Genomic DNA, 27,430 nt, shown 5'->3' on the forward strand with positions numbered 1-27,430 from the left:
GCCCCGAACTTCTCCACGCGTGTACTCCTCATGTGCCCTCCACATTATCTTGCGGACCCCTCAGTTTAGCATCGACTGGCTTGACACACCAGCCACCTTCCGCTCGCGTGGCCATTACTAATTCCTCATGAGTTCGAACTAGCAGTAACTGAACGCCGCTGGGCGGCCACCGGTCATTGTCCACTGAGCTAGCCCTAGTTGGTTATAGTGCAGCACACTGCCATTCGAAACTCACTGCCAGTCGTCTTGTGAGAACAGGACCAACCAAAGCGAGAAGATCCAGCGTTCGAATCTTGACAAAAGCAGTTCTCCAAATTTCAGTCCACGTGATTTGACAGGCACCGGATAATCTTCGGGATTTCTGAAAGTGGAGGTCACTAAGCGTCGCTGCCTTGGTCCATGAAGGTCGAAGGCTTGTGTCGATCCGTCACAACACAATCACTCTCGCCATGCAGACAAACGACCCAGATTACTTGTTCCAGACGACCTCGGAACTCAGCAATGCTGAGAGACGGGAACGAAAGCTCAAGGCAGCCGAGAAGGTCGGAGACCCCATCAAAGTGTCCAGCAAGGTGCTGGATCTCCTGGTCGATGACCAGCTCGCATGGACTGCAGAGTCGGGCTGGCAGGCACGGAAGATAAACTTGGCGGTGAGATGGAGAACTTTGGCCTTTACTGACGATAGACGGGCAAGACTACCATGCTCTACAAGGGGCACAAAGGGCCAGTCACGAGTGTGCAACTCTTCAAGGTTGCCGGCGAGACACCCTGGCTTGCTCTCATCACCTCGTCGTGGGATAAGACTGTCAAGATATGGGATGCAGCGGTAAGATCCCCGATAACTCATTGACTCATTTTTCAGACCGGGGAGTGTAAGTTCACTCTTCAAGGGCATCAGGACTTTGTGAAGAGCGTGACGGTGCTTCCCACCTCTCCGCCGACGTTGCTTTCGACGTCCTCGGACAAGTCGTGTCGGCTTTGGGACCTTTCCGCTCTGAGCTCGAATGAGGAACCCACAACTATCCAAACCATCAAGGATCATACACGCCCCGTGGACTCGGCGGCGTATTGGATCCCGGAAGCGGGTGCCCAGGACAACATCATTGTATGGACGTCTGATTCCTTGGGGGTCATCAAACGCTGGAACCTCATTAAAGTAAGTCACAAACTGTGTGAATCAGTGCTGAATGTCGCTCGCTAGGCTGTCGGAAGCACACAAACACCTATGAAGTTCGTTGAAGACCTCAACACCCACGACACCAGCGTCGGTCAGCTTTACCCGACAGAGGACGGCATCTGGAGCGGTATGTGCTCGTTCCTGATTGCGCGGCGCTGACACGTTGCAGTGTCCATGGACAAGACCGCCCGCTTCCATGGTGATCCCTCAGTCGTGCTCAAGCACCCCAGCTACGTAAAGTCATTGCTTGCTCAACCGTTTGGGCTGCCTTACATCCTCACGGGCGCAGAGGACGAAGAGGTCCGAATTTGGGATGCGGCCAACCTGCAAGCCACGAAGAACCAACCGATCAGTATCGTTTCTGGCCATTGCGGTGAGGTAACCGCGATTGTCCCGTGGTTGAAGGCTGAGAACGGGAAAAGCATCCCACACGTGGTTACCGCTGGCCTTGATGGCACGGTGAGAAGGTGGACCATACAAGGTAGGGAGGAATTGTGGGCCGTCGACGCTGACAGGGACAGAGCTGCTTCACCCCCCTAAGCTTGATTATGAGCCTGCTTCGCAAGACAGTGTTGCTCTGACGGAGGAAGAGGAGCGCGAACTCGCTGAGCTGTTGTCTGATGACGATTAATTGTACAATCAAAATGCATACTACCACATCAACAAGCCTGCTCGCCCGCGGCATCCATGACTCGCCCCACGTAACTTTCCAACTGCGGCATTGAGAGTAAAGCATTCTTCAGGGGTGAACCGTTGGGGAGCAAATAGATGGGGTGCACATAGGCCGTAATTAGAGCATCGAGCGGTGTCGGCGCGCTGTGACGTTAGGAATGGTTACACGAAGGAAGCTCACGCGGCTCCCAGAGCCCAATGCTTGGGATCGACCTTAGATGCCAAGGCCGACAGTGCCTCAACTCCTCGATCGATCAAGGTCGATTCCTGAAAGCAACGTGCGTCCCCCGTTAAGGACGCTGGCAGAGGTGTAGCCAACCCAGCACTCAATGAGGGCGGCTCAGCGGCCAGAAGGACGACGTTTTCCGAGGTTGACACGCTTGCAGACAAGAGAAGTGCCGGCTTGATCCTCCCGAGTACCAGCTTTGCGAGAGCCACGGCACCATCGAATGCAGCCTGGGAAGGCATTCCGTGCAGCCTGATGTTAGAATGCCTCGTGGCTGAAACAAAACGCTCACTCTGCGTCCCTCGACAGCTTATGTGTGCCGTCGAGCCAAGTTCGTATATCATGGTGAGGGACCAATCGATTTCCAGAGGTGAGATGTAACGTCGGCAAGGCACCCCCGGGTACTGCAGTTTCGTTGGTCCAAATCCTCATGTTGACCGGAATGCCTCTCAGCAACAAGAGTAGCTGTGCATGAAGAGAGGCCGGATCGGGTGACGCCCAAGCGTGTTTGGCATCGTTCGCGGTGCTGGGCTTTCCTCCATGGACCTGTCGGAACATTAGTGCCTGTATGAGCTTCCGCACTCACCCAGAGCGTATAATCTTTTCCCCTGCCAGCCGGCGTGGCATTCTTCCAGTCCAACGAGTCCTCCGGCTCAAGGACAACGAGCGGGAATTTGGAGTAGAAGCGGTTGACCCAATCTGGAGCTGAAAGCATGGCCGTCGGATGAATGGAAATGTCGGTCAATGAGTGCCTCCAAGCGTTATGTCATGATTCCATTCCCTGTTCTTTATTCGGTCCCCCGATTCGTTCCGATCCATGCGGCGATCAGTGACGCCATCCACCCACCACGTCCTTAACCCAACTCATCCCCACCGCTATCGATAATCTCGACAACCATCTGATTGCCGGTAACTAATCCATACGTTTCACGCGTGGAAACCTTCTAGGTGAACACCACTGCGATGGCTGCTCCTCTATCTGCTCAAGAGCAGCAGTACTTTAACCGCCTGTTCGAGACTGTCAACAAGGACGACGTAAGTCTTCGTAGTCGACTGGGACTGACGCCTCAGAGTGGAGTACTTCCGGGTTCGGACGCCCTCCCATTTCTGACGTCGTCTGGACTGCCTCAACAGACTCTGGGAGAGATATGGGCCATAGCGGACCCAGACAACAACGGCTTCCTTACCAAGGATGGCTTCTGTAAAGTTGCACGCTTGATCGGTTGGGCGCAGTCAACCGGGCAGACGCAGGTCGATCCATCGTTAGCGGCTAAACCCGGCCCACTGCCCTCATTCAAGGGCTATCCTGGTCCTCCTGTGTCTGTTTCTACAAGCCCGTTGTCTCCCACCGCAACGGGTGGGTCATTGCCTCCTCTAAGCCCCGCGGATCGCACGAAGTTCACTCGGATCTTCGTAGGCTGCGGCCCAGCGAATGGGCTCGTTACTGGCGAAAAGGCCCGCAATGTCTTTCTGAAGAGCAAGCTTCCTTACGACAAGCTGGCCCAGATTTGGTGCGCAACTGCTCCAGACCAGAGCTGACCCCCCAGGCAATTGGCGGATACTCAAGATCGAGGCGCGCTGGACCTTACCGATTTCATCATCGGCATGCATCTCATCCAGAGCTGCATGGCAAATCCGACCTTACGCCTGCCCGCGTCACTACCACCGGGTTTGTACGAGGCTGCTTCCAACGGCCGTCCTCCGCCATCGGTGGCACATGGTGCCCGGCCCACAAGCCCTATGCAAGCCCAAACTACGGGGTCTCTGCAAAGACAGCCGACCGGTACTCTGCAACCACAGATGACGGGCCAAAGCTTCTCAGCTGCCACGAACACTCCACCGCGCTCCGCTACCATGACTCCAAGCCGGCAAGGGTCCACTGCCATTCCTTACAACGCGTATGGTGGTGGTGGGCACAACCGTGCCGGCTCTAGTGTCACCGAGCCTTGGGACGTGACTCCGGAGGCCAAGGCTACGTCTGACCGATTCTTTGCGCAGCTGGACCCCCAGAACAAAGGCGTGGTCGAGGGAGACGTAGCTGTGCCCTTCATGCTCCAAAGCCAACTAGATGAAGGAACTCTGGCCAGTATCTGGTAAGCCAACGGGGGTTAGCATATCTGACGGTTCAGGGATCTCGCCGACATCAGACAAGAAGGCAAACTCGACCGCGACGAGTTCGCAGTGGCCATGCATCTGATCAATGCCAAGCTCGCGGGTCAAGATATTCCCACTGCGCTGCCCAACAGCCTCATTCCCCCAAACTTGCGAGGTTCGCAAACTGTTGATCGCCCCGAGGTCACCCAGCCATCTTCCGCATCTAAAGATTTATTCGACCTCTTCAACGACTCTAACGAGATTGCGCCCTCGGCTCCGGCCGGAGGTGTTTCGGCGGCAACCGCGTTCCTGCCTCAACCTCCATCGCGGCGCAGTACAGGTACAGCGTCCTCTCGGCAGCTTCCTGCCACTCGGGGAGCTCAGACCCCTGAACCCTCTTCCAACTCTTTCGGTAAGAGGTCTCTGGAGACATTTCACGCTGACGTCGTACAGCCCCTGCTTCTCAGCCAGCTGGGGACCTATTGGGAGACGACGCCGCTGCCAGTGTTCCCGAGAAGTCAGCTGACATTGGCAACAAGAAATTGCAGCTAGAGAACACCACCCGAGGGCTCTCACAGTTGGAGAAGACTAAGTCCGAGCTCGAACAACAGGAGACAACGAACGCCGCAGACTTGCAAACTCTGGAACGCGAGTTGGCATCCGCACGCTCCAAGCATGAGACGGAAACGAAGGCGGTCTCTGACCTGCGTGTTCGCGTCGGAGAGCAAGCCGCCCAACTGAAACAGCTCAGAGCTGATGTCATCTCCGCGGAGAGCGACCTGAACGCAATGCGCATGGAGAAGGATGAACTTGAACAATCCTTCCTCCGTGACAAGGAAGAGGTCCGCGGTTTGCACAAGCAAGTCAAGGAGCTGGAGGACGAGAAGACTGGTCTGAAGTTGCTGTTGGAGAAGGTTCGCAAGGAGGCTCGACAGCAAAAGGGTCTCGTTTCAATCGCGAAGAAACAAGTATCCACTGCAGAGGCTGGACGAGATGCGGCTCAAGCAGAGGTTCGCAACGCCGAGCAAGCAAACAAGGATTACGAGTCGTCGCAGGCGGAAGTCACTCCTGCTTCACCGCTCTCCACTCCGAGAGCTTTAAGTCCCAACGCAACCGGTGCTTCGCAACGATCCACCAATCCCTTCGAGCGCTTCCGCACTCCGTCTGCTGACATGTCACCGGCGCGTACAGCTGAGACTGTCCCCGGAGCGCTGTTAGCAGGCGCGGCCTTGAGTGGAGGCGCGGCCGTGAGTGGGGCCGCGGCTGCAGGTGGGGTCACTGCTGGGCCCGACACTCAGTTCGACCAAGGCTCTGCCGAGTCTACAGAATCACGCGAACGCGACCCCTTCGGAATGCACTCAACTGCTTCTGCAGCAGTCCCTGTTGTGGGCTTTGATGACTCGTTCAAACAACAGGTCCCCGCTGTGGGTTTTGATGATTCATTCAGCCAACAGGTCCCCTCTATTACGGCCCAGACCCCCACAGATTTCGATTCTGCGTTCGCAGATTTCGACACGGAGGACACTGCGCCTCCGGTGGATAATATCGCTCCAGCCGTTGCCGATCCGTCCGGGCCGTCGGCGGCGGAGGCAGAAACAGACCTGGGCCGCCCAGAGCAGCATGACCGGTCTCTGTCTACGCAGGCTATCCCACCTTCGAGTCATCGTGCGACCCCCCTCTCAACGGAACAGCATCCCGGGGAGCAGCCTTCTGCCGAACATCCTGAGGCAAACAATGCCGAGCCTATCGCCGCGACGGTTTCAGGCGACGCCGAGTCTTCTGGCGATGAAGAGGGCCCGGAAGACGTTGAGGGCCCGCGACGTACCTACGGCAAAGAGCATCGTTCGCCTTCGTTGGAGGCGGCGCCCCAGGCAGCATCGGTTGATGCAGATGCGGAGCATCCTGCTGCGCGTGTTCGTCGCCATGCACCGCCTCCCCCTGCAGGACGCCAGAGTAGCCGCTCCGACTCCGTGGCCACCCCGTCGGCCGATGAACGGACCGCAATCACGTCCCCTCTATCAGTCGCCTCCGGTACCGTTGATCCTTTTGGAGCACCCCTAGACGCTCCCCCGAGGTCATCGGTAGACCGCCAGCCACAGGCTGATGCAAGCAAGAGTGATTTCGGGGAGTCTTTCGATCCCCTCAGTGCCAACCCTGGCCCTTCAGCGGTCCAGACGAGTGGCACGCTCGACGTCCCTGGTGCTTTCCCTGCCCCAGCGGACGAGTCGCTCGGTGCCCCCAAAGCGTCTGAGTTCGACGACGAATCTGAGTTCGATTTCTCAGATAAGCCTCCCACAGCGAATCAGGCCGCGCCGGCGATCAACCTGGGTGTCCCAGGGACACACGATCTCCCTGCCACTCCGTTTGGACAGCCCCCGAAGGAACAGGAGGAGCCTCAAGATGTCTCTCAGCTCCGGGCCGGTACGGAGCAACAGCCGCCGCAGCAATCGCAGCAACTGGGACAGCAGCCCGTAGCCAATGCGTTCGACGACGAATTTGCCAACTTTGATGAGGACTTTGGCGACTTCCCGTCTCAGCCGTCGCTGCCCAACTCGACTTCAGACAACAACAGCTCCATGCTTCGTAGCTACGAGGTGGTTGGTCCGGACCACGTGAAGCAGATGGGAGACGGAGGAATGGATGCGTGGGGGGTCTCCAACAGCTATAACTCGGGGACCGCGAGTCAGCCTTCGGCGCTCTCGTTCGATGATGCGTTCGGAGGAGAATTCACTCCCGCCCCGTAAGTCTGATGTGCTTGGAGTAGTATACTGACTGCAGCTCGACAGGACCTGAAAGCGGTGCTGCTCCGGTAGAGCAAGCCCCGGCGGCTACTCCACCTATTCCCGCCCGTCCCAAGCCACCCTCGGCTCGACCGAGCAACGACGTGCCACAGGCGGACGATTTAGAGGACGTCAAGCGTGTGAGTTTGTCGCTGGGAGAGTGTAAACGGTAAACGGTACTGACACTCGATAGCTGTGTTCCATGGGTTTCCCGCGGTCCCTAGTGGTCGAAGCACTTGATGCCAATGGCTATGATTTCCAGAAGGCGCTGAACGTCCTCCTCGTCAAATAACAATGAATTAGAAGAAAGAATGATATGAATGAATGAAGGAATCTCCCTGCATGCAGATCTAAACGTTTCACTGGATGTACTTGTAAGGGTTGAGGACACCCTTCGGATCGAACAGGTGCTTCAGCTTGCGCATCAGATCGATGGACACGTCGGACTGGGAGTAATGGACGTGGGGTGCTTTCATGACTCCGAGGCCGTGCTCAGCGGAGATACTACCCGACTTCTCAGCTTTACGTTAGCTGTGCCCTACTCTCTTCCACAAAACACTCACAGACAATCTCGTACACGTAGGGTTCGATGGCTTGTTCAATCTCGTCCGTGTACTTGTCGGCAACGATGTTCAGGTGGAGGTTGCCTGCTATCAGCGGTGACAAATGCTCACGACACTTACCGTCGCCCATGTGCCCATATCCTACAACAGCACGGATAGGGTCACCGGCCGCTCCATCACCCTTGAGCAGCCCCCTCTCGCGGAGCCTCTCCCTCATCTTCTCCACGATCTCGTACATCTCGCCAACGGGCACGGAAAGATCGTATTTGTAGACGGCCCCAGCTTTTCCGCAAGACTCTGGAAGGAGTTCACGGAGTGCCCAGATAGATTTAAACTGCGTGTCGTCTTGGGAGAGTACGCCAGTCAGGACCTTGTTCTTCTCCATAAGATCCTCCAGCAGGTTGCCGAGTTTCTGCGACTCGTTAGCGACGTTCCGCTTCAAGACACACCTCTGCGTCGTGCTCAGCATTACTGCCACCGGTCTCGATAAGGCAGTAGAAGGGACCTTCCTCCTCGAAGACCTCACGTTCCACGCCATTTTCCTCGAGAACCTTGCGGACAAGCGTGTAAGCTTGAGCATCCCAAAACTCGAATGCGGAAAGGATCTCGCCGAGATACTTTTTGGCGTCCGCAAAGACCTCTTGGACACCTTCGTACGAAGAGACAGCAAACGCGGCGACGTTCTGGGCTGTAGGACGACGGGGGCAGAGAATGGAAACCGCCGTAATGACACCCAAGGAGCCCTCGGAACCGATGAACAACTGCTTCAGATCAAGACCTTCAAGTTAGCACGTCTACAGAGTACGTGACGCACCGGTGTTGTCTTTCCTCAACTTGCTCAACCCGTTCCAGATGGTGCCGTCCGGGAGGACAACCTCGAGACCTAGAACTGTGCCGTGCAGAGAACCGTAGCGGAGAAGGCGCAAGCCTCCTGCGTTGGTCGCGACATTGCCGCCAATTTGACAGGAGCCCTTGGCTCCGAGGTCGAGAGGGAAGATGAATCCTTGCGATTCCAAGAAGTTGTCAGTGGTCTCGAGGATCGCTCCGGCGTCAACAACAAGAATGCCGGAGACGGGGTCGAACGAGCGGACCTTGTTCATGTTTGCCAAAGACAGAACCACCTCGTCGTGGATTGGAACACCACCACCTGGCGTCAGTGTTCACAGCATCCAGTCACCCACCAACAAGGCCTGTGTTTCCGCCCTGGGGAACGACTGCGATATTGTTCTCATTGCAGAACTTCATGATGCTAGACACTTCCTCCGTCGTCTTTGGCTTGACAACGACCTGGCTGTGACCGTGGTATTTATTCATCCAATCGTTGTTGAAGTTGGCCAAGTCGTCGGCCGTCGATGAGCCATCCAGGGTGGTAAGCAGAGAGGACGGCGAGCCAAGCATAGACCTCATTTGCTTGACATGATCCTCGGTGACCTTGGTGAACGACGAGTTGCGGTCCGGCAAGTGGGAGCCGTAGCGGACGGAGCGGGCGAGAGGGGCCCTGAACACAGGCCTGGCAGGCGCGGACAGCGCGACCCTCCTGGTTGCGCCGAGAGCTCGTGCAAATGAGCGAACGGTTGACATTTGGGGAGTGAGAGAGTTGTCGACAAGAGTTCGAACGTCTCCGGTATGATGTCTCGAGAGTTCAGCGTTGGGGCACGCCATCGGAATCAATCATTAGCGAAAGATACCGCATTACCGACTCGGCCTCGGCAATCCGCTCGAGACGACTACGCTTCCATGACGCTTTACATCTGGCTTTACAATTTACATAGAGCTAGCTATCTTCTGCACAGTGCATGTCGCAGCGCTTTACTTGCGGTGAGTCTGGTAGAAGTGGATCAGACCAGTGGTCTGCTTATTAGCACGTTTAACCAATCATGACTCACGGAGCTGTCGTGTCCAGTGACATCCTTTTCATTGGGGAGCTGCTTCAGAATGGCCTTGGCGAGAACCTGCCGTCAGATAAGGGCTTGTGACTGACACCCACCTTGCCCAACTCAACGCCCATCTGGTCGTAGGAGTTGATGCCCCAGATCGCGCCCTGGACATGAATCTTGTGCTCATACATGGCGATAAGAGCTCCGAGGGTCCCCGGGGTGAGTTTCTGGAACATGATCGAGTTGGTGGGGCGGTTGCCCTCGAAAATCTTGGACTTCACGAGAGCACTGTTCTGCGAGGCCTTCGGGCCGAGCTCCTTGATGACCTGCTCCTCGGTCTTGCCAAACGCAAGAGCCCTGTTTGTCAGCGACGAGGTCACTTCCACACTCACTCGGGCTGGGCGAAGAAGTTGGAAAGCAGAATCTCGTGGTGCAGGCCACCGCGAATGGGGTTCAACGTCTCAACGGGGGCGATAAAGTCACTGCAGGTCAGTGGCAGCGCAATCATCACACGTACCAAGGAATGAGCTTGGTTCCCTGGTGGATCAACTGGTAGAAAGCATGCTGCCCGTTGGTTCCGCTTTGGCCCCAGATGATGGGTCCCGTCTGGTAGTTCACGCGTGAGCCGTCCTTGGTCACCGACTTGCCGTTGGACTCCATGTCACCCTGCTGGAAGTAGTCTGCGAACTTATGCAGGTACTGGTCATAGGGCAGCAGCGCCTGCGTCTCGGCACTGTAGAAGTCGTTGTACCAGACGCCGATGAGCGCCAGGATGACGGGCAGATTCTCCTCCAGCTTGGTGTTCTTAAAGTGCTCGTCCATGGCGTGCGCACCGCTGAGAAGCTCGTGGAAGTTGTTGTATCCGATGCTGATGCAAATCGAGAGTCCGATGGCCGACCAGAGGGAGTAGCGACCACCGACCCAATCCCAGAACTGGAACATGTTGGCCTCATCGATGCCGAAGGCCGTCACAGCAGCAGTGTTGGTGGAAAGAGCGACGAAGTGCTTGGCGACAGCGGCCTTGTCCTTGGCCGACTTCAAGAACCACTCCTTTGCGGTCTCGGCGTTGGTGATAGTCTCCTGAGTGGTGAACGTCTTGGAAGCCACAATGAACAGAGTCGTCTCGGGGTCGCAGACCCTGAGGGTCTCAGCCATATCCGTGCCGTCAATGTTGGAGACGAAGTGCATGGCGATGTCGCGCTTGCTGTAGAACTTGAGAGCTTCGGATACCATGACGGGGCCAAGGTCAGAGCCACCAATGCCAATGTTGACGACGGTATTGATGGGCTTTCCAGTGTATCCCTTCCACTCGCCGGAACGAATCTGCTCGGTGAACTGCTGCATGTGGTGGAGCACTTCATGAACACCATCGTTTGCGCCCTCCTCCTTGAACGTGTATCCACCCTGGCTGGCAGGTGGGTTCCTGAGGGCAATGTGAAGCACTGCGCGGTCCTCGGACGTGTTGATGTGCTGGCCGGCGTACATCTCGTCGCGGTACTTTTCGACATCGGCTTCGCGGGCGAGGGCGAAGAGGGCCTTCAGAACCTCATCATCGACGAGATTCTTGGAGTAGTCGAGGAGGATGTCGACATTCGGGTTGTCCGACTTGAACTGCAGCGAGTGCTTGGCAAAGCGCTCCGGGTCGGCAGCGAAGAGGTCCTTGAGCACGAGCTTCGGACGCTTGGCCTCGTAGAGCTCGTCGAGCTTCTGCCACGACGAGTATTCTTGCGGTCAGCACGAAACCATCTGTCATATGTAGCATACTCACTTGTAGCGAGCTTGCCGGTGGCCATGTTTGCCTTGTTTGGACGTCAGAACTGATCAGAGAAGAGAATGGGAGATGGTGGGAAATTGAGATGGTGGACAGCCGTTGGTATTAAGAGGATACGGACAGCGTGCGCTTCTCAGAGGTTGTGTAATCACCGAATGATCGATGACGCTGCCGTGGGGGCAGGCCGTGAGCTTCAGCCCGGCCCGGGGCGGAGGGCTGCCGCCGGGAGAGTAACCACGTCGGTATGTCAACTACGTCAAAGTCCCGAGGTCAGGTTTGTCAGGCGGATCGTTATGTCCGCCCAACCACCCGCCCAGATTAGGCGTGCCTGAGCCATAGTCCGCTGTTCAGTAGGGAGGAGGAAGAGAGGGGGGGGTTGCATTAGGGCATTAGGCAGCTGTAGAACTGCATGTTGGCTTCACCCTGACCTGACTGAACCCTGGCAGACCCCAGTGTCGCTGGTATCGGAGACGTCGGTGGCAACCATCAGCTCACGGTCAACAGCGACGCGCTATGAGCGTCGCTGCCAGCGTACTCCGCGGTGACAAGCAGTCATTATGCGCAGTCACGCCTGGGTTCACAGGTCGTCATCCTTGGAGACATAACGACTAACGGATCACGCCGCTAGTGGAACGGGGGCAAATTCGTCCTCCACCACACACACTGTATGACGATTGTTGCCACAACATGAACGACTTCGTTGCAGACTCGTTGTCTCGATCGTTTTCTACACCATTTAGCGCAACTCCATCTCTTTCACCTCTGATACCTGATACAATCGCCCAATCTCCCCTCTCAGCTCCGCCGTTCGGCACTTCGCGCTACCCGCGTCAATTCGAAGTGATCTCACACTGCATCGCTGAGCCTCACGACTACACGCGAGTTGCGTTGTCTGCCGATAGAACACCACACCCAATTCCTTTCAACCGCAGCGGACCCGTGCAGAATCATGCCCGATCCATCTGCGTCGGACCAATCGCGCTTCACGGCGTACGCGAGCAGGTATCTTGCGGATCCTGACCCTTCGAGTGGCAATGCTGTAACGCCAGTCGCAGTATGTTATCGCACCTACCCAAGCGATCTGACTAACGTTTAGCACGACGGCGACAGACCAACCCCGTCTTCAGTGTCGCACGACCCTTTTCTGGCCTCTCCCAGCGCTTCGAAGAACGGACCCCGCCTCCACGAATCGGCTACATCACATTCGACACCTTCCCGGTCATCGACGCCGCCGTTCCCAGGCCCCGGCATCGACGGCATCCCGTCTATCACTGATGACACCTCGAGCTCAGCAGGTGGTTTGCTATTTGATGGTACTCTGAGTGGTGGGACAGCCACAGATCATGGGACACATCGCGCTGTGCCCGACCCGTATGGACCTTCCTCAGACAGTGAAGGCGAGATAGAAGCCGATCTCGATCGTGTCGCCGCCATGCGCCGCTCGTTGAGAGGCGGAGCATCGGCAGCCCCAGGGCAGGCTGGCAAAGGGAAAAGGGGCTGGCTGGCTTATCAGAGCGTGTTCCCCTCGTCCTCCTCCAGTGAATCATCTCAAAACTCGAAGGATTCTGACCCCGAGGAGGATGATAGCTTTGGCTACGAACGCGCCCCGCAAGGCTACCATGTCGGCGCTGTTCCACAGCTCGATGGTGATCGCTCTGCCTTGGAAGAGCCTTTGCTGGGGGCCGACGATGTCGCTCATTTGACAACCCGAGTACCAGTACGATTACAAGTATACAGGGGTCGGTTTGGACATTGGGAACGAGAGGGGCTCCGGAAGTACCGAGGTGAGCTACTTGGGCGCGCGAAGCCTGACATGCAGACATCAGCTTTTTAGCTCTATGGCTCTTCAGTCTTGTGATGCTCTTCGTAGGACTGATGGTGGTGTGGGGATCGACAGACGTAAGGTATCGTGGAAGCGACGCTGACAGGAGCAGGCTCCAACGAAACCAAAGCGGCCACCACCCTCGATCTTGCCGCTTATGCCGCTACTTCTGACTCTGCTTATTCCAGCTATCGCTATGCCCCCAGCATTCCTTTTCCTCCTGAGCAAGACAGTACGCCCAGTTCTGCTCTCAACAGCGGTTGTCATTCCCTTTTCACTCTTCGTGTGTGGCTGGTGGGCGATCGGAGCCAGCTTTGAAAGGATAAGTGAGCCGGACACGGGTGGATCGTGGTGGGCGACCGCTGGGCTACGACTTATGGCCATTCTTACCTGGCTTCTTGCCGCTTGGTTTGCCAGGATGCTGTGGCTTCGCCGCGAGCGACTGAACCGCACAGTCTCGGTCGTAGAGGTATGTCTAAGGTACATGGACAGTGATCTTACGAAACAGCTTTCGACCCAACTCCTGCTGCGCCACCCGCCTCTTCTCATCATGACGCCTCTCCTCCTGGCAACATTTGCGGTTGCGTCTATACCGTTTATGACCTTGCTAATTCGCCTGGGGACAATCGGTTACTGGAGACATCCGTGCGTGCATCATTGAGCAAAACTGATGTCAGACGCGAGAACACTTGGGTTTTCCATCTCCGCCCGTATGCTGGCTGGCTAATGCTCCTCGTAACAGCAGTCTGGGTTTGGTCCTGGGGTGTCATTCGTGGTGTGGGTCGGGTGGCCGTGGCGGCCGTTGTTGGCGAATGGTACTTTCATCGGTAAGCTTTAAGCAGCCGCGTTGGCTGACGTACAGCGAGAGCTTCTACGATCCCCTCGAGATCACCACTGCTGCTGCTCATCGAGCCACGGGTACCTCCCTGGGCAGCATTTGCCTAGGATCCCTCATTGTAGCGTCTGTCCGGGTCATCGGCCGCGCGGCGAGCGAACTGAAGGGCCTAACGACTCCTCGCCGTCTTCCGAGGTCACTGTCGTTCATGGCTCGGCTCATGCCGATCTTTTCAGTGGCAGCTAACATAATGGATCAAGTCAATGGCTATGCCCTCGTCTATGTGGGCATCACTGGGGAAGCCTTTTGGCCCAGCGCTCGTCGGGCGGTGGGGCTTGCCAGTCGCCGACGAAGCGGCCAACTTTTGGATTGTAAGACCGTGGAAACGAGATGGAGCTGACTGCAGACACCCTGATCAAGCTCTTATTGACGCTGAGCTCGACGGCGACGGCCCTCTTCACTGCCACAGCCGGCTACCTCTACATGGCACACTCGCTCCATAACCCGACCTATGCCCCTATCGCAGCCATTCTCTGTGGAGGCATTCCTTTCCTTGCTATTAGGACAGGCTCGGCGGTGCTCACAGATGTGTAAGTGGGCGGGGTGGATGTCGCTCACTGCAGGGCCGATGCGCTGTTTATTTGTCATCAGATTGACGGCGAGATCGGTAACAATCACTCGATAGAGACCAAAGAGGCGGTGAGTGGCTCATCATCTCTATCACTGACGCATTAGTTCGAAGGCGAGGTTTTCCGTGAAGACCCTATCGTGTAATAATTTGAAGTCGTTGTATGTGTGTATGCATCTGGCGTTCCCTGGAGGCGCATCGAAAGCAGACTACATAACAATCTTGTCCTGACCCTTGCCAGGATTGAGTTTCGCGCTCTTGGTACCAAACTGCATGGCGCGCTTGACCCGCCCAGCTGTGCGATGCAGGCCACAGTGCCGGGCCGAAAGTCTGATCAGGAGTTTGTCCCCTTCACCTGGCGGTAATCGCATGTCGCATCTTGTCCACACGGGCATCGCTGAGACCACAGCCATGAGGTTTTCGTCCAAATATGGGTATCGGGATTCGCGGCCCTGCGAGGATATCACTCTGTCGTCCCTGGAGAGGTTGCGAAGTGGAATTCTATCGATATCTAATTGAATCTGCGTGTCAGATCAAACACGGATCGGGAACATCGGCCAACCTACCTCTTCTGCAAGAGCTGTCCACGAGCCTCTGTTGTAGGCTTTCCTGTGCCGCGTGTACCCGCCGAGTTGCCTGCTTGTCAGTAACTAAGAACTTGGAGTGCACTCACTCATCAGCTCCCAAGCCAGAGATGAGCACTTTGGCAGCAGAACGGAAAGGTGATATCTTTTCGGTTACAACGCCCTCCCCACGGGCGGCAAAGTACAGAGGGTACCCCAAAGACTTATATAAGCTTGATAAAGCCGATTTACTCACAAGATCCATTTCTGCGGTCAGCTACGACTCTCCGTTCGACTTGCCTGTGTCACTAGGATAAATCAGATCCAGGATTTTTTGCCGATGTGCTCGGCTCTCCTGACTGTCAGCACATTCGCACACGCGTGTCGTTTGCCTCACGTCCAAAGACACATTAATTTCCACGAAGCGGAATTGTCTCGTAGGACAGCATCCTGAGAGTTCTTGCCAGGCATCTCTGCCGGATATTCTGTCCGGAACGTCGTATGTAACGTTGTTCAGATATGGTTGCTGGAAAGCAACGTTTAGCAAGTCGATGGGCTCCCCCTCTGGAAGCCACCTCAAAAGTCAGCGCGAGCCAGTGGCAGCCACCCACTGATGTAGTAAAACGGTCAGTAGTGTACAGTCGACTCCTCCGGAAAACAGGACCGCCACTCGTGCGTCGCCTTTCTGAGGTGGTGGTGGAATCGTCATCACGCGCCTGCGCACGGAGTCATTTAGGGCCTCCAGGAATGTCATGCACGCAGACTCTTGAGCGGATGGATCTTGGTCGCATTGTGCGAGGTCGGAATATGAGGGCATATCTGTGAGTTTGAACCTTGGTCCACCCAATGGGAGATTATGTGTGGTAGTTATTATTCCACCTCTGAACTGAGTCGTCAGCACAATCCAGGTCGAGTTGGTCTTACCGCGCCCATCTGTCCGAACTCTTTAAGATTGACAGTTCCTCTCTGCCCTCCGTCCAGTGCTTGCATTTCCAGACCTTGGATCCTCCCTTCACCGCTACGCGATGAGGTCAAGATGAGGCGGCCATCCCACGTGTCTGGCAGGTGCAGCAGCAGCGAACGCCGGGACAACGCGTCGACACCAAAGTGGACGACATCATTGAGGAACTAGATCGTCAGTTATCATCTGTCCGAAGCTCGACGGACATCATAGTACACAAAGGCGTAGCTTTTCGTCAGCGAGTTCCAAAACGGCCCACCCACGGTCCCTTCACGTTTTGCAAGACATGGTCGATCGATCGGCCGTCTTCGAGCTGAGAGAACAGAACGTATGTGTCATTTTCATTCTGTGCGACATCAACCCCATCAAACACCTGGCCATTCCATGCAAAAGCGCCACGTTTTCCGATTAGGGGTTGAGCGGTCCGGCTCCCCCGAAGACTCAAGACGCCGCAACTCAGTGTCACGGTAGTTGTCGACTTGCCGATGGCCACACATCGGACATACTCCCCCTGCGCGTCTGGTCCGCGTGCCGTGTCAGCAGAGCGCTGCTCGGATAGTAGTCTGAATCTTGCTTCGGGTTCGGGTTGCGATAAAGTGGAAGACGCTATCGTGAGCGTCAAACCGCACATTTGTTGTAACAGGTAGGAACCAGATCATATTCTCTCCTTCAGCGGTGCTCTATTCGCGAGAGCAGGAAATGGGGGGTTCAGGCACCGGAGCACGTGTCGGCATAATACGTAAGCACAGATGGTATCTTCCGTCCCACCGGCCTCGACAGCCGCTCCAATCGTGGAGACTGGTAATCATGACGCGTGCATACTGTGGCCAAAACTTGACCTGACGTTGCGGTCTCATCTCCAGAGCAACCAGAGCCTCTCCTTTGCGTGCGTTCTCACGTAGGCGTAGTGCGGTGAGAACTGCCGTCGTCAGCGTGGGCGAGAATTGCAGACGCGTCGATCCTGTGTTGACTGTTTATCGTGAACCTTAGCATGGCTTACCCCTACCAGCACTGCACATGACTATATTGGCATAACCGCGAAGAGGGGTGGTACGTGAGCGTAGAAAACACATCCTGAAAAGGCAATGAGCTTGCCATCCGATGAGCGGTCGCCCGGCTTCAGATGCATGCAGGAAGCGAGACGCGATTATCTGTCAAGCTGGTACTAGGTACTCTGGCCGTGATGGTCGGCCTGCAGCCCAGCTAGCCCAGCCGTCAATGTGTCGCTATGGGGGCGCAGGGTGGGCGCGTTAGTATTGACTGGAATGTGAATTGGAACTAGCGAAGGACTTGAATACTTTGGTATTCAATTGAGCCCATTGTCATTGAGCAGGCACCTGTCGTTGTGTCGTTGGTCGTTGGGTTGTTGGCCGTTGGTTGGCCGTTGGGCCCACAGTCATGGCCTGCCAACGCAGTCAGCAGTCAGGGAACGATCTCAGATCACAAACGCCAGCAATCGACGCCGTGGGAGATCGGCGCAAGTTGCGTCGCTGACCTGCTCTTGCAAGAAGGGGGGCTTCGTGAGGAACGAGCAAGAAAGCATGAGTGCATGCAAGGATGCCCGGCAAGTATCGGACGTCACACAAGGCATCACGATGCATACCAGGGTATATTGGTTGCATGATGGGAAGAGTGGGAAAAGTGGGTAGGAAAGACGGTCAAGCTGAAGACTGCGTGCGGGCTGAGCGCAGGGCCCGCAGGGGGGGCGCAGGGGGGCGGTGGTGGACGAGGCCAGGGTGGATAGTGTGTGGATCGTGTGGAGCTGAGAAATAAAAACCATTCGCGAATCGGGGGCACGGGGCTGGCGGAGAACTGTTTCGTCATTGGGGTCTTGCCCCTTGCGTTGCTCGAAGCGGAAGCAGAAACGCGTCGAGCCCTGAATTCTGAAAGCATCAGAGACAGGCGAGGGCGGGGTCAGCGTGCACCCACCCAGCCTACCAGCCTACCAGGATCCAGCAGCCACCTGACCCACCACCTGTCTCCTGCTCCTGGCCTGCCCAAGCCTGTATGCCATGCATCCAGCCCCGTACCATCCCACGAACTACGCGTCTGATCTTTCTCTCATCATCTCCACATCCATCATTATTGCGCGACAGACATCTCGTACATTACTCTCTCTCTTCAACTACCTCTACCCGTCACTCACTCTCTCCTCTCCCATCCGCTGCTCCCCTTCATTGCTCTGCGTTCCTCCCTCTTTGCGTTGCACCACCGCCCCTCCGGACCAACGCGTCACAGTCGACACGCCGCCCGCCCGCGCGACCATCCGGCGCGACCGAGTCGCCACTGCCGACTGATCCTTGTCCATACCAAGTCTCATCTCTTCTAACATCGAAGACTTAACTTGCGGAAGTGGCGGTTCGCATTATTCGAGTCCATCAACCGCGCAACCCGCAGCCTCGCGCGCAAGTTTTTTACGCGACTGTCTTCCGTCCGCAGTGCTCGGCCGCCTGGTCGCTTTCCATCTTTCCCACACCTTTTTCGACTCCGCCAAGTCAGCCCCATTGACCAACATCAACTATACCTCGCAAGCGCAGATCTCCTCCTATGTACGTAGCAGGCTTGATACGCGCTGACACGTCACAAGAGTTCTGCTTTAGCTCTTTCTGAATCTCTTCGAGAAGATCATGGTCTCACCTGACCTCAACGGTCATCCCACCCAACCAGCGCAATCCACCATGGCGCCAGACATCCCTCAGCTTCCCGCTGGCCAGAGCTACGCGGGTGTAAATTATCTCTCCCTTCAGCAGCCTTCCCAGTTACATAGCGCGCCTATGGTTGCTGGGGATGTATTCACCAGCAATACAGGATCAACGATGCTGCTGAACACGCCAAACGGCTTTGACTACGCTTTACACGAGGTGAGCTCCAGAAATGATCGCGTTGATTGACCGCAGGGATCGTTCTCTGAACTTCCCCAAGGCATATCGCCGGCACGAGCCTTAGGACCTGCTCCGACGCAGCTCCAACCCTTCGCGACCCCAAATGGCGAGTCCACACCGACTCACGGCCCTCACAAGCCGTCGATAATGCCATCCTCTGCCAGCAGCTCTGTCGACGACAGTAGCTCCGCAGAGCGACCACGACGCAAGATGATCGCCGACACAAGTGATGATGAAGATAACGATTCTCCGACGAAGCGCGTACGAGACCGCATTCCTACGTTCGACTCTGCCCAGCAGGGCGAACCTCGAGCTCTCGGAGCTCGTAAGATCCAGCTGACTGTGAACCGGCCGCCGCGCACCCTGGCCAAGCCCGGAGCTGGAGGTCGGACGAGCGCCAAGTTCACCAAGGTTGCTGAGGATCCAGGCGTGGAGGGCATTCCTCCCGGTCCTAGGTCGACGGAGCGTCCGTCCCAGTCTTTTGCGTGCATCATTGGCCAAGCTATTCTCAAATCCTCCGCGGGCGGGCTATCGCTGGAACACATCTACAGATATGTGGAAACGGCGTACCCATACTTCAAGACGGTCGACCAGTGGCGTAATTCTGTCCGTCACAATCTTTCAATCCACAAAATCTTCGTCACTATACCTCGCACGGAGAAGCATCCGCCTGGCAAAGGCGGTATCTGGGTGATTGACGACGATGAAAAGATTCATTGGCCCTCCGAAGACAAGTTCATCAAAACTTTCCCGGTGTCTCACCCACACCACGCAGTCTGCCGGCAAACGTTGCACGAGCAGGCGACAGAGAAACGTAATCGAGAGAAGGCCGCCGCCGAAGGCCGTGTGTACGTGCCGAAGCATAAGGGCAAGAAGGGCCGCGCCAAGGCACTGAAAAGTGAATTGGCATCCGCCGCTTTGCCGTTGCCGCCTCCGCCTCCAGTGCCGCAGATGGCGTTTGCCCAGCAATCGCAAGTGTCGCTTGCTCAGCAACCGCAGGCGAGGATGGCCGCTGCGCTGCTCCCCTCGTCTCCACCTCGCTCCGCTGATCGTCAATCACTCGACTTCGAGGACGACAGCGATTTTGTGCCCGTCGCCCCGCGAAAGCAACGTGGTGTTGAACTTGGCCCCCCGGCGCCGCTGCCCCCTCCTCGATTTACGATCGCGAGTGCGAGGACTGCGAGCTCTGACAGGGATGACGACGAAAACGTCTTTAGCAGTGGTCCGAAACGAGTGAGACTTTCCCAGGCTGAACCCTTATCACCAATCATGGAGCAGCAACCAATGACTTCTTCGTTTTTGCACGACGACGATGACATGTTCCTCACCCCTGCCCGTGAACGGCCACAGAGCTCAAACCTCCCTTCGAGCTCCCGTCACTTCACGTCCAGCGCCATGAAAACCCCGGCCCTCGTGCAGACTTCGTCCTCGCCTACATCCTCGCCTCTACCTCCTACCATCACTCGATCGTCTCATCACCCGAGTTCGTTGCAACAAGCCTGGACACAGGACGACATGGCGAGGGGCAGCTTGGCTTCTTCGCCTCCCATCAAGCAGCTCGATGCGGCATTCGATCTCAAGCCTATGCCCACAAAACGTGACAGGGATCGTGAGGATGAAGGCCTCACACTCTCCCTCGCCCCCCATGTGGAGCGCGCGCACCCGAAGACTCCCGTCACGCGATCCTCGGCCGCTGCAGACCGCACTCCCCGCTTAGGCGGCTACAGGACACCAGGTCTTATCCACAAGACTCCGCTATCCTATGGCAGCCCTGCTCGCGCGCCTCCTTCGGCTTCCGCGTTGCTGTCCACGCCGATGTGGGAGATCAGTGGAGTTTTGGAGCGGATGAACGCGGCCGAGTCCCCCACTCGTACTCCTCGTACAGACGTCCCACCGACTAGTCCAACGCATTACTCTCTGAGTGATTGCGGCGATTCCCCTGTTGCAAAGCGTCGTAAAGTCGCTGCGTAGCGTATCCGAGCCTCAAAGGAACGGGCAAGGAACCCTGGCCCGCGTTCCGGCGCAAGAGTTAGTCACTTGCAATCTGGCAATAGCTTCGAGAGCTAAAGTCAAGCCCGCGCATCACACACGTATTCGCGGCACGTAATCCATCTGTCGCTACCTAGCACCTAGAATCAGCATCGTCCTGTTGTATAACTTCGTACCTTTAGTGCGCGAACCCCTCACCAACCTGTCATCCACACTGTCCATCCCGCCCCTTCCCGGCTTGTAAACTAAGTAGTCAACTCCTTCCAGATATCGTAGCAGTCAAGAGTGAAAACGTACAGTTTACCGTATGGAAACGCCTCCACCATGAACGATGCAATGGAATTCGCTCGAGTCGAATGCGGGGGGGTGGCATGCCTAAGCTAGCTGATTAATTCAGGGTGCGGCCGTGCCATTGCCGCTGGCCAAGACGGCCCTGTTGACATCCGAATACGTCCTCGGAGGTAGAGCGACGAATCGCATGCTGTCCTGGAAGAGTCGCCGGCGGCATTCGGACTGAGCTTCGATGCCCAAAGCGACACGCTGAAGAGATCAGGGGCGGACCGAGGGACCGAGGGATAAGCGAAGGGGAAAGGGTGGATGTAGCTATTAGTAACCGATGTGGGCAACGCATGACATCCGAGGCCCTACGTCGTCTGACTGACAACGTCCGACTTCGCGTTGGCCTTCGGAGATCCCGCACAGGGCGAAGCGGATGGGCCGATCGCCGTTGACAGAGGTCGGTCAGCTGACTCGCGACACACGACCTCCATCGTTGATCTCTGTGCCACGATACGGGGGACAAGGGGAGGGGCGGATCTGGCCCACTGTTGACTAGTCTCCCAAACTGCAAAGCATTCCGCGCGACTCATGGGATGTGAACTGCAAAGGACGACCTCGGTTACTTGCAACCTAAAACAGACTAGGGCAGGCGGCCCAGACACCGCATTCTCAGATGGACGAAGTACTGGTGTAATGCTCACATCTCATGGCCATCCTCGTCCTCCTAAATACGAGATACAGCTTACGAAGCAATGGAAGGAAGCAACGGCTTGGCGCAACGCCGACAGAATACGAAAGAATGACTATAGTTCCAGTGTGTCTGTGGTTGGTCCTTCCTACGCTCCCCATGGACCAAAGCGTGCTGCAACGCCTGTCCGAGCTCAGATGCGATCTCTGCGTTAACGAGCTTCCCGTGCGCGCCCCCAAGAATGTGGCAGCTCAAATCGCAAGCCATCCTGGGCTAGCGATCGGCTCAAGAGCTTGGGAAACCAATGCTAAATGTCCGATGCCGGGCCGTTCAGAACTGCCCACCCTGAGGAGGTGGACAGGGTAGGACAGAGGGCGTGCTATGCTGTGCATCGGGCCCGTCCATGCCCCCAGCAGCCTACCTGATCTCTGTGCACTGCAGTGGTCAATCTGACATGAACTGGGTGCGTGCTGGGAGGTCAGTTTACCGCGTCGTTAGTGGTGCCTCCCCCGGGTTCACGTTGCGTGGCCGATCCTGGTCAAGGTCGTGATTCCTCGATTCCTGCTCCTGCGATCCGGCGGCTTGGGTTTTGGGCGCAGCCCAGATGCCACGGCGCACCACCCGTGCTCGGCAAAATAAACCATCGACCTCCCCCACTCCAAGTTGCCGAGGGGGGGAAACCAACCTGGAAATACCAGGTCAGGTGACTCGCATCGATAGCAGGCAGATGTTCACCCCAACGCACAGTGCTGCGGACACTGTACGGACCCGATGCACACGTCGATCGACCTCGCTGTCGGGTCTGCGGCCGCCGGACCGGCGGAGGACGAATCCTAGAATACCAGAGCTCGTTTAGCGATGCGGCAACGGCACAGCGGCACTAGGGGAGGGGGGGTGATGTTACCGCCGGCAACGGACTGGCACGGGTTTCATAATTTTCGAATAACCTTTCACTCGCTTTCAGGCACCTCTCTTTTGTCCCCGCATGGTCTACTGTGCCCAAGTCTTGGGGAACGCCGGTTCGCTGCATTACCGACCGCACACGATGAGTTGTCTGCTGTGCTCATGAGCGGCCTTCAGGGGGATCCTTGTTGAGCCAAGCCGCTCAGGAGTCAGGGATGTGCGGCTTGAGCTTTCACGAGGAAGGGTGCCTGGCCACTGATCGCAACGCTGTCGGGCATTGAGATCGCTCTCATGCCTCTCAAGCCCGACATCCGAAAGGCGCTCTCGCGCCCTCCTCGCCCTCGTTACACGCCCCCCTCCCACTCTTCCACCGCTGCCGCACTCTGACCGGCAACGGGCTCTAGCTCGAGGCACTGACACAGGAGAACAGACCCAGGAACCTGCATATCCAGCCCGTCTTGCCCCTCTTGCTCTATACGGGACCCCAGAGTTGGCCCCCGCTCGGGTGATCTCGCCCCATCACAGCCACCATCAATACTCTCTTCTCAAGCGTCCTACCCCCGATCCGGAGAGACCTTGCAAGGACACAAAGATAGTGGGGGAAAGGCACGGCTGAATCGCCCTTCACATGCCTGTCGGGGCCGTCGGTATCAGGCGGCTGAAGCTGTACACGGGTTAGACGACCATCTACAGAAGGACGTCGTCGCCGGAGGTGATCTGTCGAAAGGTATAAATGAGGCGCTCCGTAAAGCCCAATCTCTTCCCCATCAGCTCAGCTCTTCCTCTCTCCCAACTACTCTCGCCCCTCTTCACACCCAACCCCCCTACACCAACCACCAGATAAGCACAATGACCGTTGCCGGCCAGGAGGAGATCCCCAAGACCCAGCGCGCTGCCGTCTCTGACGACGCCTCTGGCTTCGAGATCCGCGAGATCCCCGTCACTCAGCCCGACGAGCTTGAGCCCGGACGTGCTCTCGTCAAGGTCCTCTACTCTGGTGTCTGCCACGTAAGTGTTGATCTTTGGCCCTTTCCAGGCCGATTTCCCAAATTAGCCCTTTAGTCTCCGGCCCTGTTGGAGGCAATGGATTCGAAGTGTTGCTGACAACTAGACTGACCTTCACGTCATCAAGGACGAGTGGCCCCTCAAGCCCAATCGCCCCAGCATTGCCGGCCACGAGGGTGCTGGTATCATCGTCGCCATCAACGACCCCATCTCCAAGCTCAAGGTCGGCGACCGCGTCGGTATCAAGTGGATTGCCCACTCGTGCAACCAGTGCGACTACTGCATCTCCGGTGACGAGCCTCTCTGCGCCGAGGCCAAGTGCTCTGGCATCAACGCCGACGGCTCTTTCATGCAGTAGTAAGTGTTTCTTCCACGCTCTCAGGGTTGCCGATCTATGCCATCATTGGCAGGGTCACCCGAGATAAGCCACACGAGGCGCTGTTTCACATTCCAACGCCTCTGTCGGCTAGATCCCCTCTTTCCGCTCCCTCCTTCCAGTCATCTGATACTGACATTTCACAGCTGCCCTGCCTACACCTCGCAGCTCACTAAGATCCCCGACAACATCTCCCTCGAGGAGGCTGCCCCCATCCTCTGCGCTGGTGTCACTGTCTACAAGGCTCTCAAGCGCGCCAATGTCAAGGCCGGTCAGTGGGTCGCCATTCCCGGTGCCGGCGGTGGTCTCGGTTCGCTCGCCCTCCAGTACGCTAAGTACATGGGTCTCTCTACCATTGCCATCGACACCGGTGCTGAGAAGAAGGCGCTTTGCGAGAAGCTCGGCGCCTCCGCCTGGGTCGACTTTAAGGAGACCAAGGACATCGTCTCCGCTGTCAAGGCTGCCACCCCCGACGGCCTCGGCCCCCAGGCTGCCATCATTGCCTCGCCCATGCCTGAGGCTTACCTGATCGCCATGGAGTACATCCGCCCCTCTGGCACCGTCGTCGCTGTCGGTCTCCCCAAGGAGGGCGCCTACGTCAAGGCCGATGTCTTCTGGACCGTTGCCACCAACAAGACCCTCACCTCGTCTTACGTCGGCAACCGCAAGGACGCCAACGAGGCCCTCGAGATCGCCGCCGCTGGCCACGTCAAGTGCCCCATCAAGGTTGAGCCCTTCGACAACCTCCAGTCGGTCTACGACCGCATGGTCTCCGGCCAGCTCCCTGGCCGTGTCGTCCTTGACCTCTTCAAGTAAAAGACTCACACCGACGTCGCGAACATACCGCTCAGGTTTGGTTTCTTTTTGGGGAATTTTGTGATCATCAAGGAAGGATAACGAAGGTGACGAGAAGTAGCTAGGTTTTATATGAGTCAGAAGTGTCTATGCAGCTCATGTGCAGACCCGAGCAGTTATGCACGAGTACCTGACCGGCTGTCCGAGAAGGTCACGGCCTCGCACCTTGCAAGGTTGATGGGGCTCTTCGAGCTTCGCGAGTGCTGCCAGTCTGCTATTGACCTGTCTCATTCAGACATCCATTCCACGACCGCAAAGTCCTCCAATCGACTGTTGTGACCCACTCACAGCAGATGACCCTACCGCGACCGTCATGCGCGCATCATGCACCGGGTCCCCGAACACCTCCGTCTCGTGGAGCGAAAGGTGGCACATCGATGATTGCCGTCGACTCCGGCTCACGCTTCGCGACAAGAAGAGGTTCTCCGCAGGTGCACCGTACCCAGAGCTGTTCACTTAACGGTTCGCAGCCCAGGCAAGGAGTGGGCCTTATCTCGCCAATACACAAAGCCAAACACAAAGAGGCGACAGGGCCACCGCCTCGGGTCAGCCTGAGAGATGCAACAGCAAGGCTACTTGCGGAGAGTGCACTAACTTATGTCTAGCTATAACCTTACTCCTTCACAATCCAGAGATGGTCCCCGAGCTGCCCATCCTTAGCCTTGACAAACTCCCACAGCGTGTGGGTCTCGTTCTTGACGTTAATCTTGCCCAAGCCCCAGTTCTCCTGATCGAGGACAGCAGTAAAGTTGGCCCATTCGCCCTTGTGGGTCGAGTGGCTTTCCACCATACCGGCCTGACCGTTGACAAGGTGGATGAGGCTGTCCTTGCAAGTCTTGTATGTGTTGTTCCCAATAACGTTGTTCATGTAGATCGTGCCGTTCCTGCCGAGGGGGTACATGCGCTCATACCAGTGGATGTGACCGCCAATGTAGACATCAACGCCGTATTCGAGGAGGATATCCTCGAAAGCATTCCGGACGTTGACTTGATATTTGGATACCTCGGTCGAGTACATGGGGCGGTGGGAGAGGACAAAGATCCACGGGGTCTTCTTGCGATCGACTTTTGCAAGGTCATTGCGAAGCCACTGAATCTGCTCATAGTTTGCGTTGTCCATGTACGAGCCGTTGATGTGGCCGAAGGGTCCCGCATCGGTCAAGTACGTCTCGTTGCGAAGAGGGTGGCCCTCTTTGCCCTTCATGTCGGCGATGAATGGCCACGATGGCGAGCGGAAGTAGTCTGTCTCAGTCGAGAGAGTCACGAAATGGGCGAGACCGTAGGTGTGGCTGTACCAGAAGTTGTCCTGGCCTCCGGGACGGTTCAGCTCAGCATTTCCCGGCATGTGGAAGCGGTGTTGGTACGCGGTGTAGTTGCGCTGCGAAGGCGGGCACGAATAGTAGTTTAGCTTGGACTTGTCGGCGTGCGAACCCGGCTCGAGATTGTCCTCGAGGATAGCCGTGACCTCGTTGTTGGGGCCGTCAAACTCGGCGCAAGTCGCCTCGTGGTTTCCTGGGGCTACCATGTAGGGAATGTGCTTCGTGATCGGGTTCATGAACTGTGACCAGAGGTCCCAGTTCGTCTCGTACATCGTGGAGATGTCACCTCCGTTTGGGCCGCCCTGACTGGGAATCTCGCCTTCTGGAACGGGGATATAGTACTCGTCACTGTCAATCTTGCCACCGGGAAGAGTCGAGTGAGAGCCGTTGTAGCACAGGTCCCACGCCTTGGGACCTTCGAGCACGCAAGGAGTGATGCCGGCAAACCACTGGTCGGCGTAAGAGATGTCTCCTCCGTGCCAGACAAACGACATGCCGTCGGCGACGCCGTCGACCAGGCGGAGGTGGGTGTCCCTCGCGTTGGTATAGCCCATGTCACAAACGACACCAACGCTGAACTCGCCGGGCGTTCCCGCAGCAGGAGCAGTTTTGAAGCTCAGAACTTCAGAGGGCTCAGTTCCATTGCCACCAGGGATCTGGTAATAATAGGTCTTGCCAGGTTTGAGATGCGTGATCGGAACTTCATGAAAGTACTGCGAGCACTGCGTAACCTCAGCGAGAGAGCAGGGCGGGGTTCGATCGTAACTGAGGCGTCAGCGAGCGCCCCTGTGACCGCCCTCACGTGTGGGTGCTGCCTTTGGCGACGCGCTTCAGCTTGTCCTTGGACTCGCCATAGAAGACGCGAGGGTCATCCCCGATGCCGAAGGGTGTCTGGAAGTGGATGTTCATCCCACCCGGCCAGAAGGCGGTCGAGATGACGTTGATGTTGTTGGTGACCTCGCCATGGGGCCTAACGGCTGGCGGTTCGCGGAGTCGTCTATAACCCGTGCCGTTCCCCTTTACTGAGTGATCGACAAGGTCACCAATGGGTATCTCTGGGCCGTTGTATGGGTAGGCAGTGTCGACGTCGCGTTTGTTCGAGGGGGGTGCCGCGGAGGCGAGCGCCGCCAGTAAGCTCAAGGCGAACGCATTAATCATTGTGCAG

General features: G+C 56.9%; 10 protein-coding genes across 10 annotated transcripts; 4 read left to right on the forward strand and 6 right to left on the reverse strand.

Annotated features, from left to right (window-relative positions):
* Positions 1 to 449: 449 nt before the first annotated feature.
* A1Q1_08224 (cytoplasm protein) lies at positions 450 to 1,808 on the forward strand (the record flags this gene model as incomplete). Its single annotated transcript, XM_014326371.1, has 6 exons — positions 450 to 650; positions 695 to 826; positions 878 to 1,156; positions 1,202 to 1,304; positions 1,347 to 1,658; positions 1,699 to 1,808. The coding sequence occupies 6 exons, from the start codon at positions 450 to 452 to the stop codon at positions 1,806 to 1,808; spliced, it is 1,137 nt and encodes a 378-aa protein (XP_014181846.1).
* A 28-nt stretch (positions 1,809 to 1,836) lies between these two features.
* On the reverse strand, positions 1,837 to 2,790 carry A1Q1_08225 (uncharacterized protein; the record flags this gene model as incomplete). The annotated part of the gene is made up of 4 exons (XM_014326372.1): positions 1,837 to 1,993; positions 2,031 to 2,327; positions 2,368 to 2,621; positions 2,662 to 2,790. The coding sequence occupies 4 exons, from the start codon at positions 2,788 to 2,790 to the stop codon at positions 1,837 to 1,839; spliced, it is 837 nt and encodes a 278-aa protein (XP_014181847.1).
* Positions 2,791 to 7,308: 4,518 nt separating this feature from the next.
* Positions 7,309 to 8,612, reverse strand: A1Q1_08226 (uncharacterized protein; the record flags this gene model as incomplete). Its single annotated transcript, XM_014326373.1, has 4 exons — positions 7,309 to 7,469; positions 7,513 to 7,903; positions 7,962 to 8,200; positions 8,327 to 8,612. The coding sequence occupies 4 exons, from the start codon at positions 8,610 to 8,612 to the stop codon at positions 7,309 to 7,311; spliced, it is 1,077 nt and encodes a 358-aa protein (XP_014181848.1).
* A 73-nt stretch (positions 8,613 to 8,685) lies between these two features.
* On the reverse strand, positions 8,686 to 9,174 carry A1Q1_08227 (D-lactate dehydrogenase; the record flags this gene model as incomplete). The annotated part of the gene is made up of 1 exon (XM_014326374.1): positions 8,686 to 9,174. The coding sequence occupies one exon, from the start codon at positions 9,172 to 9,174 to the stop codon at positions 8,686 to 8,688; it is 489 nt and encodes a 162-aa protein (XP_014181849.1).
* A 147-nt stretch (positions 9,175 to 9,321) lies between these two features.
* Positions 9,322 to 11,182, reverse strand: A1Q1_08228 (uncharacterized protein; the record flags this gene model as incomplete). Its single annotated transcript, XM_014326375.1, has 5 exons — positions 9,322 to 9,336; positions 9,399 to 9,452; positions 9,500 to 9,746; positions 9,907 to 11,113; positions 11,158 to 11,182. 5 exons carry the CDS (start codon positions 11,180 to 11,182, stop codon positions 9,322 to 9,324), a joined length of 1,548 nt encoding a protein of 515 aa, XP_014181850.1.
* Positions 11,183 to 12,109: 927 nt separating this feature from the next.
* A1Q1_08229 (uncharacterized protein) lies at positions 12,110 to 14,502 on the forward strand (the record flags this gene model as incomplete). The annotated part of the gene is made up of 8 exons (XM_014326376.1): positions 12,110 to 12,214; positions 12,257 to 12,944; positions 13,095 to 13,214; positions 13,491 to 13,797; positions 13,845 to 13,947; positions 14,078 to 14,188; positions 14,238 to 14,407; positions 14,469 to 14,502. 8 exons carry the CDS (start codon positions 12,110 to 12,112, stop codon positions 14,500 to 14,502), a joined length of 1,638 nt encoding a protein of 545 aa, XP_014181851.1.
* A 152-nt stretch (positions 14,503 to 14,654) lies between these two features.
* On the reverse strand, positions 14,655 to 15,273 carry A1Q1_08230 (uncharacterized protein; the record flags this gene model as incomplete). Its single annotated transcript, XM_014326377.1, has 3 exons — positions 14,655 to 14,966; positions 15,012 to 15,054; positions 15,119 to 15,273. 3 exons carry the CDS (start codon positions 15,271 to 15,273, stop codon positions 14,655 to 14,657), a joined length of 510 nt encoding a protein of 169 aa, XP_014181852.1.
* Positions 15,274 to 18,647: 3,374 nt separating this feature from the next.
* On the forward strand, positions 18,648 to 20,822 carry A1Q1_08231 (fork head-like protein XFD-2; the record flags this gene model as incomplete). The annotated part of the gene is made up of 2 exons (XM_014326378.1): positions 18,648 to 18,830; positions 18,933 to 20,822. The coding sequence occupies 2 exons, from the start codon at positions 18,648 to 18,650 to the stop codon at positions 20,820 to 20,822; spliced, it is 2,073 nt and encodes a 690-aa protein (XP_014181853.1).
* Positions 20,823 to 23,559: 2,737 nt separating this feature from the next.
* On the forward strand, positions 23,560 to 24,907 carry A1Q1_08232 (uncharacterized protein; the record flags this gene model as incomplete). Its single annotated transcript, XM_014326379.1, has 3 exons — positions 23,560 to 23,718; positions 23,822 to 24,072; positions 24,238 to 24,907. 3 exons carry the CDS (start codon positions 23,560 to 23,562, stop codon positions 24,905 to 24,907), a joined length of 1,080 nt encoding a protein of 359 aa, XP_014181854.1.
* Positions 24,908 to 25,559: 652 nt separating this feature from the next.
* On the reverse strand, positions 25,560 to 27,423 carry A1Q1_08233 (PDM phosphatase; the record flags this gene model as incomplete). Its single annotated transcript, XM_014326380.1, has 2 exons — positions 25,560 to 27,030; positions 27,068 to 27,423. The coding sequence occupies 2 exons, from the start codon at positions 27,421 to 27,423 to the stop codon at positions 25,560 to 25,562; spliced, it is 1,827 nt and encodes a 608-aa protein (XP_014181855.1).
* Positions 27,424 to 27,430: the final 7 nt, after the last annotated feature.

Source organism: Trichosporon asahii (genome assembly GCF_000293215.1).
Source record: "Trichosporon asahii var. asahii CBS 2479 unplaced genomic scaffold scaffold00018, whole genome shotgun sequence".
Classification (NCBI taxonomy): Eukaryota; Fungi; Basidiomycota; class Tremellomycetes; order Trichosporonales; family Trichosporonaceae; genus Trichosporon; species Trichosporon asahii.